The 14,959-nt window shown below is 45.7% G+C and overlaps 14 protein-coding genes across 14 annotated transcripts; 6 read left to right on the top strand and 8 right to left on the bottom strand.

Annotated features, from left to right (window-relative positions):
* Positions 1-10: 10 nt before the first annotated feature.
* Positions 11-4,198, top strand: ECU04_1400 (uncharacterized protein; the record flags this gene model as incomplete). Its single annotated transcript, NM_001041175.1, has 1 exon — positions 11-4,198. The coding sequence occupies one exon, from the start codon at positions 11-13 to the stop codon at positions 4,196-4,198; it is 4,188 nt and encodes a 1,395-aa protein (NP_584825.1).
* Positions 4,199-4,228: 30 nt separating this feature from the next.
* Positions 4,229-4,549, bottom strand: ECU04_1390 (uncharacterized protein; the record flags this gene model as incomplete). Its single annotated transcript, NM_001041174.1, has 1 exon — positions 4,229-4,549. The coding sequence occupies one exon, from the start codon at positions 4,547-4,549 to the stop codon at positions 4,229-4,231; it is 321 nt and encodes a 106-aa protein (NP_584824.1).
* Positions 4,550-4,625: 76 nt separating this feature from the next.
* On the bottom strand, positions 4,626-5,222 carry ECU04_1380 (60S ribosomal protein L16; the record flags this gene model as incomplete). The annotated part of the gene is made up of 1 exon (NM_001041173.1): positions 4,626-5,222. One exon carries the CDS (start codon positions 5,220-5,222, stop codon positions 4,626-4,628), a length of 597 nt encoding a protein of 198 aa, NP_584823.1.
* A 74-nt stretch (positions 5,223-5,296) lies between these two features.
* ECU04_1370 (uncharacterized protein) lies at positions 5,297-6,316 on the bottom strand (the record flags this gene model as incomplete). Its single annotated transcript, NM_001041172.2, has 1 exon — positions 5,297-6,316. One exon carries the CDS (start codon positions 6,314-6,316, stop codon positions 5,297-5,299), a length of 1,020 nt encoding a protein of 339 aa, NP_584822.2.
* A 79-nt stretch (positions 6,317-6,395) lies between these two features.
* On the top strand, positions 6,396-6,740 carry ECU04_1360 (uncharacterized protein; the record flags this gene model as incomplete). Its single annotated transcript, NM_001041171.1, has 1 exon — positions 6,396-6,740. The coding sequence occupies one exon, from the start codon at positions 6,396-6,398 to the stop codon at positions 6,738-6,740; it is 345 nt and encodes a 114-aa protein (NP_584821.1).
* Positions 6,741-6,746: 6 nt separating this feature from the next.
* Positions 6,747-6,971, bottom strand: ECU04_1357 (uncharacterized protein; the record flags this gene model as incomplete). Its single annotated transcript, NM_001415600.1, has 2 exons — positions 6,747-6,872; positions 6,897-6,971. 2 exons carry the CDS (start codon positions 6,969-6,971, stop codon positions 6,747-6,749), a joined length of 201 nt encoding a protein of 66 aa, NP_001402487.1.
* A 119-nt stretch (positions 6,972-7,090) lies between these two features.
* ECU04_1355 (40S ribosomal protein S10) lies at positions 7,091-7,381 on the top strand (the record flags this gene model as incomplete). The annotated part of the gene is made up of 1 exon (NM_001041170.1): positions 7,091-7,381. The coding sequence occupies one exon, from the start codon at positions 7,091-7,093 to the stop codon at positions 7,379-7,381; it is 291 nt and encodes a 96-aa protein (NP_584820.1).
* A 75-nt stretch (positions 7,382-7,456) lies between these two features.
* ECU04_1350 (uncharacterized protein) lies at positions 7,457-8,227 on the top strand (the record flags this gene model as incomplete). Its single annotated transcript, NM_001041169.1, has 1 exon — positions 7,457-8,227. One exon carries the CDS (start codon positions 7,457-7,459, stop codon positions 8,225-8,227), a length of 771 nt encoding a protein of 256 aa, NP_584819.1.
* A 29-nt stretch (positions 8,228-8,256) lies between these two features.
* On the bottom strand, positions 8,257-9,060 carry ECU04_1340 (uncharacterized protein; the record flags this gene model as incomplete). Its single annotated transcript, NM_001041168.1, has 1 exon — positions 8,257-9,060. One exon carries the CDS (start codon positions 9,058-9,060, stop codon positions 8,257-8,259), a length of 804 nt encoding a protein of 267 aa, NP_584818.1.
* A 60-nt stretch (positions 9,061-9,120) lies between these two features.
* Positions 9,121-9,852, bottom strand: ECU04_1330 (uncharacterized protein; the record flags this gene model as incomplete). Its single annotated transcript, NM_001041167.1, has 1 exon — positions 9,121-9,852. One exon carries the CDS (start codon positions 9,850-9,852, stop codon positions 9,121-9,123), a length of 732 nt encoding a protein of 243 aa, NP_584817.1.
* Positions 9,853-9,921: 69 nt separating this feature from the next.
* On the bottom strand, positions 9,922-10,680 carry ECU04_1320 (uncharacterized protein; the record flags this gene model as incomplete). The annotated part of the gene is made up of 1 exon (NM_001041166.1): positions 9,922-10,680. The coding sequence occupies one exon, from the start codon at positions 10,678-10,680 to the stop codon at positions 9,922-9,924; it is 759 nt and encodes a 252-aa protein (NP_584816.1).
* A 75-nt stretch (positions 10,681-10,755) lies between these two features.
* Positions 10,756-11,175, bottom strand: ECU04_1310 (60S ribosomal protein L32; the record flags this gene model as incomplete). The annotated part of the gene is made up of 1 exon (NM_001041165.1): positions 10,756-11,175. One exon carries the CDS (start codon positions 11,173-11,175, stop codon positions 10,756-10,758), a length of 420 nt encoding a protein of 139 aa, NP_584815.1.
* Positions 11,176-11,338: 163 nt separating this feature from the next.
* Positions 11,339-12,244, top strand: ECU04_1300 (uncharacterized protein; the record flags this gene model as incomplete). The annotated part of the gene is made up of 1 exon (NM_001041164.1): positions 11,339-12,244. One exon carries the CDS (start codon positions 11,339-11,341, stop codon positions 12,242-12,244), a length of 906 nt encoding a protein of 301 aa, NP_584814.1.
* Positions 12,245-12,346: 102 nt separating this feature from the next.
* Positions 12,347-14,956, top strand: ECU04_1290 (uncharacterized protein; the record flags this gene model as incomplete). The annotated part of the gene is made up of 1 exon (NM_001041163.2): positions 12,347-14,956. One exon carries the CDS (start codon positions 12,347-12,349, stop codon positions 14,954-14,956), a length of 2,610 nt encoding a protein of 869 aa, NP_584813.2.
* Positions 14,957-14,959: the final 3 nt, after the last annotated feature.

Raw genomic sequence — 14,959 nt, 5'->3', positions numbered from 1 at the left:
CCTCTTCAAAATGGTTATGAAATTTCATCCAAAGAATATATCGTTTGGATCGTACTCCGATGAAGAGATAGAGCGAAACAGCTGCATGGAGGTTGTGGTACCAGGATGCTTTGATAAGTTCGGACACCCCATACGCGGAGGTCTGTACGACTTGAGAATGGGGCCTTTGGATTTGTCATCAAACTGCAAGACTTGCAATCTGTCGTTTCTCAACTGCCCAGGGCACTTTGGGCACATAAAGCTGTCCAGGATAGTTCTTAACCCGATGTTCTTTGACTCGTTGTTTTCAATAGTTAGGTGCTACTGCTTCCAGTGTAAGCACTTCAGAATAACGAACTATGACAGATTGATCTTGTTCTGCAAGTTTTCCCTTCTACTTAATGGAGAGGAGGCTGAGGATCTGGACAGGCTGTACATGGTTTCAGAAGAGGAGGAGCTGTACAAGATAGTTAGCGAAAGGATAGAGAATGCAAAGAAAAACAGATCTGAGCCGCTGATGGAAAGCCACCAGGAGGTGGTGCATAGGTTTCTGCAGAACGCAGGCTCCAGAAGAAAGTGCGTTCGATGTGGACACAGTAACCCGAAGATTGTCAAGGGTGCAAAGATGAAGGTGCTGAAAGACTTGAGAAAGGGCAACGAAAAGGATGAAGATGGGAAGGACCTTGAGTTTCTTTCACCGGATGCCGTCAGAGAGCTTATGGACGATTTGTTTTCAAATGAGGCGGATCTTATTGAGTCTATTTTTTTCCGAAGAGATCCTGGGATGTTCTTTATATCCAACCTGCCAGTCATCCCCAACAGATTCCGCCCCATGATCGTTTTAGATGGAAAAAAAGCCGAGAATTTCCAAACACTTTATCTTAACGACATCCTCAGGGTCAGCGTACTGGTGACGAAGGATCTGTCATATTGGCCTGAGCTCCAGGCGGCCATTCTTTCGTCTTTTGACAACAAGAATATAAGCAAGTGGAGTCGCACCCGGATGGTACCGCCTGGCCATAAACAGATCCTCGAGAGGAAGGACGGATTGTTCCGCAGAAACATAATGGGAAAGCGAGTCAACTTTGCAGCGCGAACTGTTATATCGCCCGATCCTAATCTTGAGACTAGGGAGATAGGAATTCCTCTTGTGTTTGCAGAGGCCCTAACCTTTCCAGAAAGGGCAGCCAGCTTCAACGTGGATAGGCTGAAGAAGGCTGTTGTGAATGGGCCTACTTATCCAGGAAGTCTATATCTCCAGGACGGCGATGTGATGCTCAGCCTGGCACACATGCCTGACGAAAAGAGGTACGCCCTGGCAAACCAGCTTCTGGACGGCAAAAAGGTTGTTTGGAGACATCTAGTCGACGGAGATGTGGTGCTTATGAATAGACAGCCGACTCTCCACAGGCCGAGTATAATGGCCCACAAGTGTAGGGTCCTAAGGAAAGAAAGAACGTTAAGAATGCACTACGCCAACTGCAAGTCCTACAACGCAGACTTTGATGGTGACGAGATGAATGTTCATTTTCCACAAAACTATGCATCGGAAGCCGAATCAAGACATATAGTCATGAACGATTCCAACTACCTGGTACCTACCAATGGAAAGCCCATAAGGGGCCTCGTCCAGGACCACATTGTTATTGTGACCGTTTTGACAATGAAAGATTCGTTCTTTTCCGAGGAAGATTACTTTACTCTGGTGAATGCTGGACTTAGCGACAGGCGCATCGTCCTAGATCGTCCTTGTATCGTCAAGCCTGCAAGACTCTATTCCGGGAGGCAGGTGATTTCAACGATATTAAAGAATCTTGGGCTGGTTGTGAACATTGAAATTGAAACCAATGTTCCGAAAAATGCGTGGAGAGAGCATTCCGAGGAGAGGATCCTAAGAATCAGGGAAGGAAACATTGTGACCGGGATCCTGGATAAGAACTCGCTGGGCCCAACCTTCAAGTCTCTTATCCATGCTTGTGGGGAGATCAAAGGATTCGCGACTTCAAACGACCTGTTGACATATATCGGATGGGTTGGCAACAGGTATCTTCTGATGTATGGATTCACAATAGGAATAGACGATCTTCTTCTCGACAAGGAGGCAGACAAGAAAAGAAGAGAGGTTGTTAGGGTCAAAGACCAAGAGGCCAAGGAGCTCCAGAGGAGATATGTGGAGGCAAACCCAGACTTCTATCTCTATGCTGACAAGAAGGCATACCTGGATTCCGTAATGAGAACAGAGATGAATAGTGTGACTTCTGAAATAGTCAAGGTATCTGTTCCGTCAGGATTGCAGAAAAGCTTTCCAGAAAACAACATGGAGCTAATTATCGCAACAGGATCTAAAGGCTCCATTGTCAACCTGAGTCAGATTTCGGGGGCTCTAGGGCAACAGGAGCTAGAGGGCCAGAGAGTTCCGATAATGGCTAGTGGAAAGACATTGCCTTGCTTTGCGGCACTGGATCCTAGCCCGTCTTCTGGAGGATATATATACCACAGGTTTCTGACTGGAATTGACCTGCCACAATATTTTTTCCATTGTATGGCAGGCAGGGAGGGCCTTATTGACACGGCAATCAAGACGGCAAACTCCGGATATCTGCAGAGATGCCTAATTAAGCATATGGAGGAAGCAAAGGTAGAATATGATATGTCTGTCAGGATTGGGAAAAGAGTGATTCAATTTATGTATGGGGAGGATGGGCTTGACTGCACAAAGTCTAGCTATCTCGATGACGCTGAATTTTTCAAAAGAAATGTCTTGCTTTTTGGAAAGTCGGCTTCTATTGTCTCCAAACTCGAAGATAGATACAAGGACTTCCTCTCCTTGAAATTCAGGAAACAGATAGATCTGCTTGACGATGAGCTCAGGAGGTTTTTAGCAGACAGATACATATGCTCCCTGGCTGATCCCGGAGAATCTGTAGGGGTCATAGCTGCACAATCAGTAGGCGAGCCTTCCACACAGATGACGCTCAACACCTTTCATCTTGCAGGGGTTGGGGCGAAGAACGTGACGCTTGGGGTTCCTAGACTCAGAGAGATTCTAATAACAGCGTCCAAAAGCATAAGGACACCCTTGATCACGGTGCCAATCAAGAGGAGGGTGAGTTTCGACATTACAGAATGTCTGAGGAGGGTGACGCTGAAGGACTGTGTCAAGAGATTTGGGGTTACAGAGGAGATTGTGATGGTTTCCGGTGTGTTCCAGAAGAAGGTCAAGATAATGTTTGAGCTGGATAACTTTGTTGATCTTGCAGGCGAAGTCCTGGATAGGAAGTTCCTGAAGCTGCTTGGGAACAAAATGAAAGGATTAGCCAAGGCAAAGTATACATTGGGGATGTCAGAGGCGCCCAAAGACGACTGCAAAGAGGTTGATGAGAACAAGGAGAACGAAGGAGAAGACGAGAGTGACAGCGATAAGGAAAGTGACCCGGAAGGCGACAACGTGTGCTTAGAAGCTACCACCGGTGAGAATGGCGATAAAGATAGTGAAGACCATAGTACTAGCTATCTAGAGGCTACCGACGAGACCGATCAAACGGACGACTCGGGCAATACCGAAGAGGAGGAGGATTTCATGAACTTTGCAAAGAAGTCAAAAAACGTCCTTACATTTGAGATCCTATATCCCTCTGGGTTCAATGAGATGATTTCCTCGGTTGTTGAATCCATTCTCCCTACAATTGTAGTACGAGAGGTTAAGGGCATGGAGAAGGCCTCCGTTTCTGGTAGCCAACTCTTCGTGAAAAGCTCCTCTATATACTCCCTGACCAGAATGATAGAGGTAAGCCCCGGTGTGTATGAAGACTTGCTAGATATCCTGGACATCTACAACGCAGAGTCGAACGATATATATGATGTGTACCTAACGCTCGGCGTAGAGGCTGCAAGACACGCGATAATCAACGAGGTAGTGAAGGTTTTCGATGTCTATGGAATTTCTATTGATATCCGGCATCTTCTTCTCATAGCTGACTACATGACAAGAAAGGGGAGCTACTCTCCATTCAGTAGGCATGGGCTCGGGGCTGATGACTCTCCTATTCAGAGAATAAGCTTTGAAAGCTGCTACTCCAACTTCAAGACTGCTGCAACATTCCATCTGGAGGACAAGCTGTCCAATCCCTCTGCCTCCTTAACTGTGGGCAACCCTGTGCGGTGTGGAACGGGCTGCTTCGATTTGATACACAACATAGACTTTCCTAATAAAGTCTAAGATTTATTTCATATGCTGCCCCCCTCGGAGTCACCTTCTGAATGGAGATAGCGTCTTTCCGAATTCTCTTAGTTGGAACAGTTTCTGGACACGGTCGCTTGGAAGCTCGCAGATCCTTTTGTACACAGAGGAGTCGTAATAGAAGAGGCCCGTGTTTGGGCATGTGTACGGCGCAGGAAGGCCTGTTAGATCACATAGCTTCATTCTAGGCTTTACAGATACTCTGCTGGAAATTTGGAGGTATCTGTGGTCCTTCTCAATAAGCCTTGGCAGCAGCTGCTTCAAGGTCTTAAACTTCATATTCTTGCCTATATAGGTACTCTTCTTGCACCATGGCTTCTGTTTCTTCATTCAAGGGCATCGCAGAGAGCAGAAAAACTATCGCTCACACTACAAAAATGTTGTAAAGTTAAGAGTTTTTAATACCTCATGCAAGCATTGCTAATCTTCTGTTCACCTCGTTCTCAAAGTTCTTGTCCGTCTTTAGCTCTTCGATCTTCTTATCGAGATCCTTCTTCTGCAAGGATGCCAGGCTCTCTCTTTCCTTCAGTTCGTCAGTGAGGCTTTTAGCCGCCTCCGCATGCTTCCATCCAAACATGCTCAGAAGCTTTCCAAGGGTAACATATCTGTTGGGGTTGCCTGTGTACTTGACAAATGCACAGGTAACCTTATACCTTGGCTGGCCCTCGAGCTCTCTCGGAATCCCTTCATAAGTGGCAAGTCTGCTCATTGCAGCCTTTCCTCTGGGCTTCTTATAGGAGATCATCCTTCTGATTATCTTTGCGAGATGCATCCTTGGCTCACGGAAATGGAATGGCCCTCTCCTTGGGTTGACAAGGCATCTCTTATTAAGATATTGCTTGAACTTATCCATGGCCCTTTCTAGGCTTCCAACAAACACTGCTTCCTCAGCACACACAACAGTCACCCGGACTCCCTCAAGGAGGAGCTTGGCAACCTTTGCTGCAAGCTTTCCTGCCACCTGTCCTGTGGCATCAATTATCACATGCTCCTTTTTTTCCATTGAAGGGATAAATTTTTTAACACACAAAACTCCGTAGGCCCCTACAGAGCCCTACACCCTGGCCTCAAGGCATATCACTGTATAACCGTGCATTCTATGTCAGAGTAAGGATTCTTCTGACGCCCCTGTACAACACCACTTCCTAATAGATTCAGAAGTGATAGAAAGAGCCTGCCCTTCTCATATCTATTATGCCCTCCGGCAATTTCATTAAAGACAAAGGTCCTAGGGAGCTTCTCTATGTCCAGATAACTCTCCATAACAATCTCCTCGGACGCCTGTGACTCAGCAGCATGCTCTCCGAAACTGATGTCTCCATATGATTCCACTATTGTAGCATCACGAATGCTTTCTATGCTTTCTCTTGGATGTATCTCTCTACACCCAATCCTGGACAATATCTCGGGTGCAATCGAAAGCCTCGAGGCCAGCTCGTTCCTTATGTCGAGAGCGCTCTCCTTGTGTATTATATCTCTTGTATTTCGGAGATTTACCCTGAATACCTGAGAATCGAATTCCAGTTCGGTGTCCTCAGCAATCCTTCTTTTTTTCTCTTTACGCTCTCCCAAGGAAATCTGCGTGACCTCCGTGGTTGTGGAAATTCGGGTGCTATCCTCACCTCCAAGTCTAGCCTCCTCAATATAGGAGATATCGTCAAGCCCACCAAAACTAGCATCCCCAGGATCCTGACCATCGCCTGGATCCTCTTCCTCAGGAAGAATGGTAAACTCTTCTGGATCTATCATCTGGTCATCTACATACAAACTTTCCAGGTCCAGTCCCAGGGTTATTCCCCTTGAAGATGGCTGTTTAAAGCTTCTTTCTCTGTCCATGTCTTTTCTGCAGATTTTATGGACAACCTCGTTGCACTCATCCAGCAGGTATCTCAGTTTTCTTATTAGAATTCTGCTAAGCCCAAGCGCAATGAGGCCTCCATCCTTGACAGAAATGTTTTCCTCCATCACTCTAAGAATAATCGCAGAGATGGACACCTCTTTCAAGTGATGCCTCGAAAGCCTTCGCTCCACAAATATCGCTTTAAAAAGGACATCCTGGGGATTAGCAAGACACAAAGCGCCCATAGCCTTAGACATTTCAGGCGTCCTGGAAATGCCAAATATTATGCTCTTTTTGGCGGGAATCCAGATACACGCCATTTCCAAGAAGATCCCTATGAAAAGGCCGTTCGCCGTGTCTGTAACATATCCTACCCGGGAGTCTGCAGAAGAGAGTTCGTGTGAACTGGTAAGGAGGAGGCTCGCCGCATGCTGTCAGATATCTGAAATAACATCTATCTATTTCTGGAAAGAAGCTATTGTTAAGGAAACAGAATACAAGCTGATCGCAAAGACCTTTTCTTCTTTATTCGCTGGAATACAGGAGTTTGTGGCAGGTAGCCATCCATATGAGGTTCCTGAAATCACCGGTATGGAAATGCATTTGGCATCGAGGCAATACTTGGAATGGATGAACTCCTGTGTCGACGATACAGGACAGGCCCCCAACACCAGGCAGTAGCATATGTTACACAAGCTTTGCCTTCTTCTCCTCAAGCCCTAGAATGGCATGGATTAGGAGAATGGAGAACAGGGCAACCGAGGCCAGAGTGATTAGAATATCCTCGGCGATACCTGGATCGTGAAATAATGGCTATAAATTAGATAGGCAACTTACTCTTATAGCTAGTGTGTAAAATACAAATGCGTATGTCATCGTGAATACTAGCATCAATAGCTTTGCACTGGCCATCAAGGACTGGGGAAACGGCATTCAAATCCCGTGCTAGAATAAACAATAAAAAAAATTTCATCCAGGGGCTTCGAGAAGGTAAGTGGTTTGACTATGCAGAAAGACTAATTTGTAGAGCAATGTTGGTACCGACGGCGAATAAGTATAAGATAAAGAGGCGCTTGCTTGAGAAGAAGGCGCTTCTGCTTGAAGACACTGTCCTTGGGAACCACAGAGACCTCGAGATTCCCAACCTACATCTGAAGATATTCATGAAGACCATGATTTCCTACGGGTATGTCCAAAGGATTCATGTATGGAGACACTCATACTTTCTCCTGACACCCCTTGGGGAGTCCAGGCTGAGGGAGGAGCTGGTCTTTACCGACGAGGGTGTTGCCAGCCAGGAGGCACCGGCTGTATCTGCCTGAATAAACATCTTCTTTATTCTCCAGGACCTGTGACATTGTAACATGTTTTTCGCTTCTGTGGCTTGATGACCCTGAATGGAGGATTGCGGTCATCCATCGATTTCCAAGGGTGTTTGTACATCCTGTGGGTTGTGTGTGGAATCTGAGTATGACTATGTGTCGTCATACACGCCTTGCACATCTGTGATTCCAAAGAAAAAGAAATACCTTGCTGCCGACGAGTCTAGAAGGTATAACAAAAGCGTGGAATCGTTGGTTAATATTCTAAACATACCAGGCTATTCGGACGAAATCACGCATCTTCTACAGACAAAAGACTTCAAGCAAAGGATCGGGATCAACGATAAGGTACTTGCAGTGGCATACAATGTACTCAAAAGACATCAATACCCAATATCATACAGTGATCTGCAGCCCTTCACAGAGAAGACCAGACTGAGGCTCAAGAGAATTCTGCTAAGGGAGTTTGAGTATATAGAGCCATCCTTGGAATATCTCACGGCGGTCTTCCAGAGAGTCAAGGACTTTTGCCTTTCACATGGCTTCAGAGGCAGCCATGCGCTGGAGGACTTCATCTCAATATCCCGAAGCAACAGGTGTGTGAATCCCCATAGCCTCTGCGTAGCATACTTCATTAGAAATGAGAACCTACAGGACTTTCACAAAAGGTTTAATCTTGAGAAGATCATAAGTATAAGCTCGCTAAGGAGGATTGTAAAAAAGATGCAGGAGAACCTCCCGGAAAGAGAAAATGCCCAACCATCAGCAAAAAGGAGACTAAGGGTCAAGTACAACGCAAAGAAGTACTTCATTGGCATGCTACAAAGACAATCATGGCCAAAGTAAGTAGATGTTTTAATTCCGAAGAGAAGCGGTTAAATCTCCATCTTGGGAAACACAAAGTTGGCCAAGGACAGAAGCTTTGGTCTATGCTTGGCATCCATGGCTTCGCGCTTGATCAGCCCAGTAACCTTTCTAATTCCCTCCAGAGACTTACTCAGTATATCAAGCTCGAATAGATATGGCTGGAATCTATTAATTTCGATCGACACGGTCCACTCGAGGTCTTTCCTGAAGCTCTCTCTTCTTGCCATTGCGTACGCCATTGGATGAAGACGCATAATCCATAGGACGGTCCAAAGAATCTTATGGCAGCACGAAGACCTCATTTGGAGGGAGATGCTGCACAGCTTCTTGATGAAGGCCTTGGCTGTAAGTAACGAAACGGAACTATCCCCTAGGGCCATCAAAATAAAGAACAGCTTCCTCTCTATGTTATGTTCGATATTGCCGGGGCTTATGCAATCGAAAAGATTGCTGAGAAAGCCATCAAACTCAAGCCCAAAGTCTCTCTTAATTACAAAAACCACTTTTGCAACATCCACTGAAAAGTGGCATTCGGGACGGAAATACCTTTCTATTGACGAGTAGATGTTTCTTGGGTCCCTCATATACGAAACAAGGTCTGGGAGCATCTCTACAAGCCTCTTGTGATTCTTGGGAGATATCTTATCAAAGGAGTCTACAAACAGCTCATCCAATTCGCAGCCTGCCATTTCCTCAGCCGAGCACTCGCGAGATATTTGCACAAGGCTTTCTAGTGCATCCATGACCATCTCAGATCGATTCTCGTCCCTGCACTCCAGAGCTGAATCTAGCTTACCAACAGCTTGTTCCATTTCTGGGGAGGCGTACAGAAGAAGTAAAATAGAAGCCAGAATGGAGTCCAATCATTTATTCTATGTAATTTCAGAGAGCTCTTTTTCAAACAGACTTATAAATGATGCAAACATTTGACTATCCAGTAAAAACAGTCTAAATGTGTTGCTGTTCACCACAACCTGCTTCTTGGCCATATACGACGAAAGCAATAGAATCTCTTCTCCACGCACGGGCCTATGGTTCAAGTCCAGTGGGCTGTACTCTTTGAAGTCCTCTACAAGATCCTTCATTTCCATTCCCATGCATGCCTTGATTCTAGAGATAAATATGATGTGCCTGAGGTTTGCAAACGAAAGGGATCTATATTGATCTAGGATCATTTCGAGAGGAATGTTGACAGCTCTCTCGGTGTAAAAAATGTAGATATCATCCCTGTTGATTCCATCAAGAGCCCCAGCTGCAATCAGAGAGTTGAAGGCCTTCTTAAGCTTCTTCTGGGCCATGCTCAGTATTCTGGAAAGTTGAAGAAACCCGCAGAAGGAGAGAACAACATCTCCGCTTACCAGAACTTTGGAATTAACAAACACAGAAAGAAGCTCTTCAGAAGAGGGAAGTATCCTAGACTGATCCACAATGATTGAGACGTCCAAGCGGTTAGACAGGGAAAGATCGACCACCTCATAAGCAACCCCGTCAGACGAGGACATCTCGGAGGCGGATTCTGAGCAGGAGTTGCATTCGGTGCTATCAGATGTCCCACTGATGGCTTCTGCCTCTTTTCCGACTTTATGCCTCTTACTACCATCCATAGGGTGTTTAAGAACTGCATCAAATAAGCAGTGATAGAAGTTCACGGTTTGCACCAAGATAAACGCAGTTTATTCATAGAAAACTTTTCCGCTGTCATCCACAATAGTGAGGTCCAGCATTACCTTATAAAAGGTGGATCCGCTACAAACCCCATCGGCTATGGCCTCCTTCACAAGAGAGACGAGATCGATACGGTCTTCTACCCTAAAGAGAAGGTAAGAATTCGGACAAATTACTATAAGCTCATCTTTTCCTCTACTTATGGTCTTTAGAACCTTTGTATCCTCTGGGAGCTCGAATGCACTTTTTATTGAGTATTCTCTGTCATGTAGAGCTACACATCTATTGCTTATCGAGACCAAGGATCCATTGATACATTCCAGAGATACTATGGGGTCGCAACTGAATTTATAGTCGAGTATCTTTCCATCCATCCTGCTTATGCGGATTCTTCCGTACTTATCGCTGAGAATGATCTTCCCGTTGTGTATCGCCATTCCAGTCAGATACGACAGGGTTCCCAACACATACTCACACTCACCGTTTCCAATTCTGTGAACATCCCCGAATCTGTCTGCAACATACACCGCATCCCCATGCTCGACCAAGCAGAAGATGTTCCTGCTGAGCTTCAGAATTTTTCTCAAAGCGGTTCCGTCAATGGTGTACAAATTTTTCTCGCTGTCAACCAAGTACCTCTTGCACATAAAGGATATTTGGCCTGGCACAGCTACTTCCTCCACGGCATCTGTGGTAGTGTTCTTCACCACCAAGGCTTTGCCTTTGCAGAAAATAACACTCCCATTACTAGCTGATATCAAGTTCATTCGGATGCAAGAGGATGTTTTTCTTGTATTAATAAATCCATCCACAGGACAACAAGAAGTAGAGCAGCAGATGGTTTATTCCTCGATCTCCGGGATAAGACGCGCATTTCCGTTCAGCAGGCAGATCCCAAGCTCCTTTGCCCGGTTGACGATGGCTATTCTCTTCCTAGCACCCACGGCATGTGCAATCTCTCCACAGTAAAACCTGTTCAGGGACGTCAATGGAGTCAGGTCGTTGATGTTGAATATCCTGACTTTTCTCAGCCCATTTGGAAGAAGGTGCCTGATCTCCTTTGGCTTTTTATACTTGATGGACGGCATCTCCCTTTCTCCTTTGCATCGCTTTCTGACCTTGCTATCAATTCCGTGCGGCCTCCTCCAGGATGGCTTTACCCTCTTGTATCTGTCAGAGTGATGGCGGATAAACTTCTTGTTCTTTCTGTAAGCCTCCTTTATCTCGACTAGCGGCTTTGGATCAAAAAGCTCCGAGCTCATCTGTTCAGGGTAAATTTTTTCTCAGTTTTAACAGGTAAGGCAGAGCTGCACTGCGAGCGGACAGAGACATTACCAGCCATGCCCAGCAGACATTTCTTGATATGGTAGGAGTAAAGAGGTCTTATTTCTTTGAGACATATATTAGCCCATTGGAAGACGCGGGATGGGAAGCGATATGAAGAAAGAAAAAAGAGGCAGGAGTGGGTGTGAATACGTGCAAGGGAGCAAAAAACATCGTAAGAGCACAGAAGAGAAGAAAGATAGCGGAGAGAGTGAAAGGGGCACAGGGAAGGGAAGCGGGCGCAAGGAAGTCGGCAAGAGGGATAGGAGTCCGGATGGAAGGAAGGCTGGATTTCAAAGAATTGAGTTTGATGAGGCCTCATGCACCATCAGAGTGAAAGGAGACTTTACTCTAAAGGATATAAAGAGAAGATTCGAAAACCTCAAATCTGTAAAGAGCTGCGAGGGCGGATTTGTTCTGGAGTACCCGAGCAAGGAACACGCGCTCGTGGACATGAAGGCAAACAGAAGGCCAAGGGGCGTAAAGAAAGAGAAGAATTGTGAGTATCTGGACAACAAGTATATACTCACCAACCTCTCGTACAAAGAGACCGAGGAATCGATTTCGGAGACGTTTGGAAAGTATGGGGAGATTGAGAGGGTAACAATAAAGAAGAACAGGGACTGTATATCGACGGGAAAGGCGATTATAACCTTTAAGAAAAGAACGTTCATCAAGGACGAGATTATCATGAGTAACAAGCCGATTTACATTGAGAGAATTAAGAAGCCCCTGGAAAACAAAAGAAGATTCTTCCTGAGTAAGCTGAAGAAGTCCCATTCTATTGTTGCAATAAGGAAAATACTTTCCGATGCCGGGTGTAAGCCAAAGGACATACGAGTGCTGTATGGGGAGAATAAGAGGAATAGAGGGTATGGGTTTATAGAATATGACAGTGAAAAAGATGCAGATGTGTTCGTTAGCAAATTTGAAGAAATCAGAGACTTGCTAGGTCCTGAGTGCTATTACGAATATTCCAATGAGAAGATTTCTTCTCGGAAGAAATAGCCGAGTGAGTCTTAATAAATTCCATAATGGACAGAAGTGTGTTTAAGCCTTAGCGTGCCGGGATGGATGTCTTCCAGAAATACTCTTGGGAATGATGAGCCCATGAACCAAGAAAAAGAGGGCGTGGAAAGCAAAGACACTCCCAGGACAGAGACGAAAGGCGTGGAGAAAAAGCACTCCGTGTTGGTGAAGCAGGATTGGCTTCCTTCGGACTATGCACAATACGTTGACGAGAAAATTTTAAACATCGGATTTGAGCCAGACACTTTCCAGAGACAGGCATTCTATCTTCTAAGTCGGGCCTCGTCTGTTTTCGTGTCTGCACACACAAGCTCCGGAAAGACCCTGGTGGCTGAGTACGCCATCTCTCTGTCCCAAATTCATGGGACAAGGACCATCTACACATCGCCCATCAAGGCACTGAGCAACCAAAAGTACCACGATTTCAAGCAGAAATATGATGATGTCGGAATTATCACTGGGGATGTGCAGGTTAATCCTGCTGCAAAATGCCTTGTGATGACTACGGAAATCCTCCGGAATCTTGTGTACAGGAATGGAGACCTGCTAAGAGACACGGAGTTCGTTGTATTTGATGAGGTCCATTATATCAACGACTCCGAGAGAGGAGTAGTGTGGGAAGAATGCATAATCATGATTCCCCGACATATAAACTTCATCATGCTGAGTGCGACGATCCCCAACAGCCTTGAATTCAGCGAATGGGTGGGAAGGACAAAGGATAAGACGATATATGTGATTTCAACGAGCAAGCGGGCGGTTCCTCTGGAGCATGTGATATATTGTGACTGGTGTGTGTATTCTATTGATGATGGGGGAGGAAAGAGGAATGCCTCCAACTTCAAAGGAGACCTGGTTCCTTTCAGTAAGAAGACCAGGCCCACTGGAAAATTCAAAATCCTGGATGTGGCTAACTTTGTTGTGAAAAAGAAGCTCACTCCGGCTATATTCTTCTGCTTTTCAAAAAGAAAGTGTGAAGACTATGCCGAGATCCTCAGGACTCTGAATCTAAATGACACAAAGAGCAGGGAGGAGGTAAAGCTATTCCTCAGCGAGGCTACCAGATGTCTTTCTCCCGAGGATAGAAACTTGCCCCAGGTTCTTAGCATGTCGTCAATGGTGCTGAATGGAGTTGCTGTCCACCATGGATCTCTGCTTCCTTTTGTCAAGGAGTGTGTGGAGCTTCTGTTTTCGATGAACCTAGTCAAGCTTCTCATAGCAACCGAGACGTTTGCAATGGGAGTGAACATGCCTGCAAAGTGCTGTGTGTTCTTGTCTCTTAGCAAGATCGATGGCGGAGTATTCCGGTACATCTCATCTGGAGAGTACATTCAGATGAGCGGAAGGGCTGGAAGAAGGGGAATGGATGCCGTGGGGACTGTGATGATAGCAGATCCGAAGATGCCATCTCTTTCGACCATCCAGGGAATAATACATGGCACACCGTTCAGCCTGTCCAGCCAGTTCAGGTTGAGCTTTGGGCTTATTCTTATATCATTAAGGTCAAACATCAGGGTTGAAGATTTGATGAGGAGGAGCTATGGAGAGCACAGAAGCCAGAGAAACTATGAAAGGGACATGAAGAAGCTGTCTGAGCTGGAATCCGTGGAGGAGGATGTATGCAATGTGTGTGGGGATCTGTCGAAGTATATTGGTGCCGTTGAAGAGATATGTGCCAGAAACTGGAAGCTGATTGCAAAGCACCATGTTTTGAAAGAAGGAAGCAGGGTTCTATTGAAGAACAATGCTGTGGGAACTGTTGAGAGGGTCTCAGGAGCAACAGTGTTTCTAAAGCAGAAGGACGAGGCTCTGGACAATGGTACTCCGATTCCCACCAAGTTCTTGGCATATCCTTTGGGCACTAGGAAGCCTTTGGACAGAAGCAAGGTCACCTTCGAGAACATCTTCTGTGTTCTTGATGGCGAGAAGGCTCTCTGGAATTACGAAACAGCAAATGTAATGGATGTGCTAGAGATAAGGAAGATAAAGAGCCTGTACGACTACCTGCTGTCTGAGCAGCAGGTCTGCAGGGAATTTGACCAGCACTACTCAAATGCACTGAGAGTGCACTGTAAAAGAAAAGAGATGAATGACATAAAGATTAGATACAATGTTTGCAGCCTTGGGATGATAGACGAATATAACAGAAGAATGGAGTTTCTCAAGAAAAAAGGATTTGTTGAGGAGATGATAACAATAAAGGGAAGAGCAGCGGCCGAGATACACACGGTCAACGAGGTCTTGGTTGTTGAGATGATCTTTTCCAATGAGTTTAGGCAGATGGACGGACGGAAGATCGTTTCGTTGATGTCATCAATGATACACGAGGAGGCTGACGGGCAAGAGTTAGGAAAGGCCCTTTACGACGAGTGCAAAAGAATGGATGAGTGCTTCAGAGAATTGTCCAGAGACCTGGATGAACTAATGATTCCTCCGTTTACACCTCTAAACTTCTCTCTTGTTGATGCAGTCTATGACTGGTGTAATGGATCATCACTGGGGAAGATAGTGTCTAGGTACAATGTCCTTGAGGGTACTTTTGTAAGGCTAGTTTTGAGGCTCGAGGAGTGCTGCAGAGAGCTGATAAGTGTGTCCACGATGATAGGAGACAAGAGCCTGGAAGAGAAGATTGGTGATGCGTCGGCGTCCATGAAGAGAGACATCATATTCCTACCCAGCCTGTACCTTTAAGAA

The sequence above is a fragment of the Encephalitozoon cuniculi genome, chromosome IV (assembly GCF_000091225.2).
Source record: "Encephalitozoon cuniculi GB-M1 chromosome IV, complete sequence".
NCBI classification, from domain to species: domain Eukaryota; kingdom Fungi; phylum Microsporidia; family Unikaryonidae; genus Encephalitozoon; species Encephalitozoon cuniculi.
Note: the sequence above shows the minus strand (reverse complement) of the source record. Positions and strands in the feature narration are given on the sequence as shown.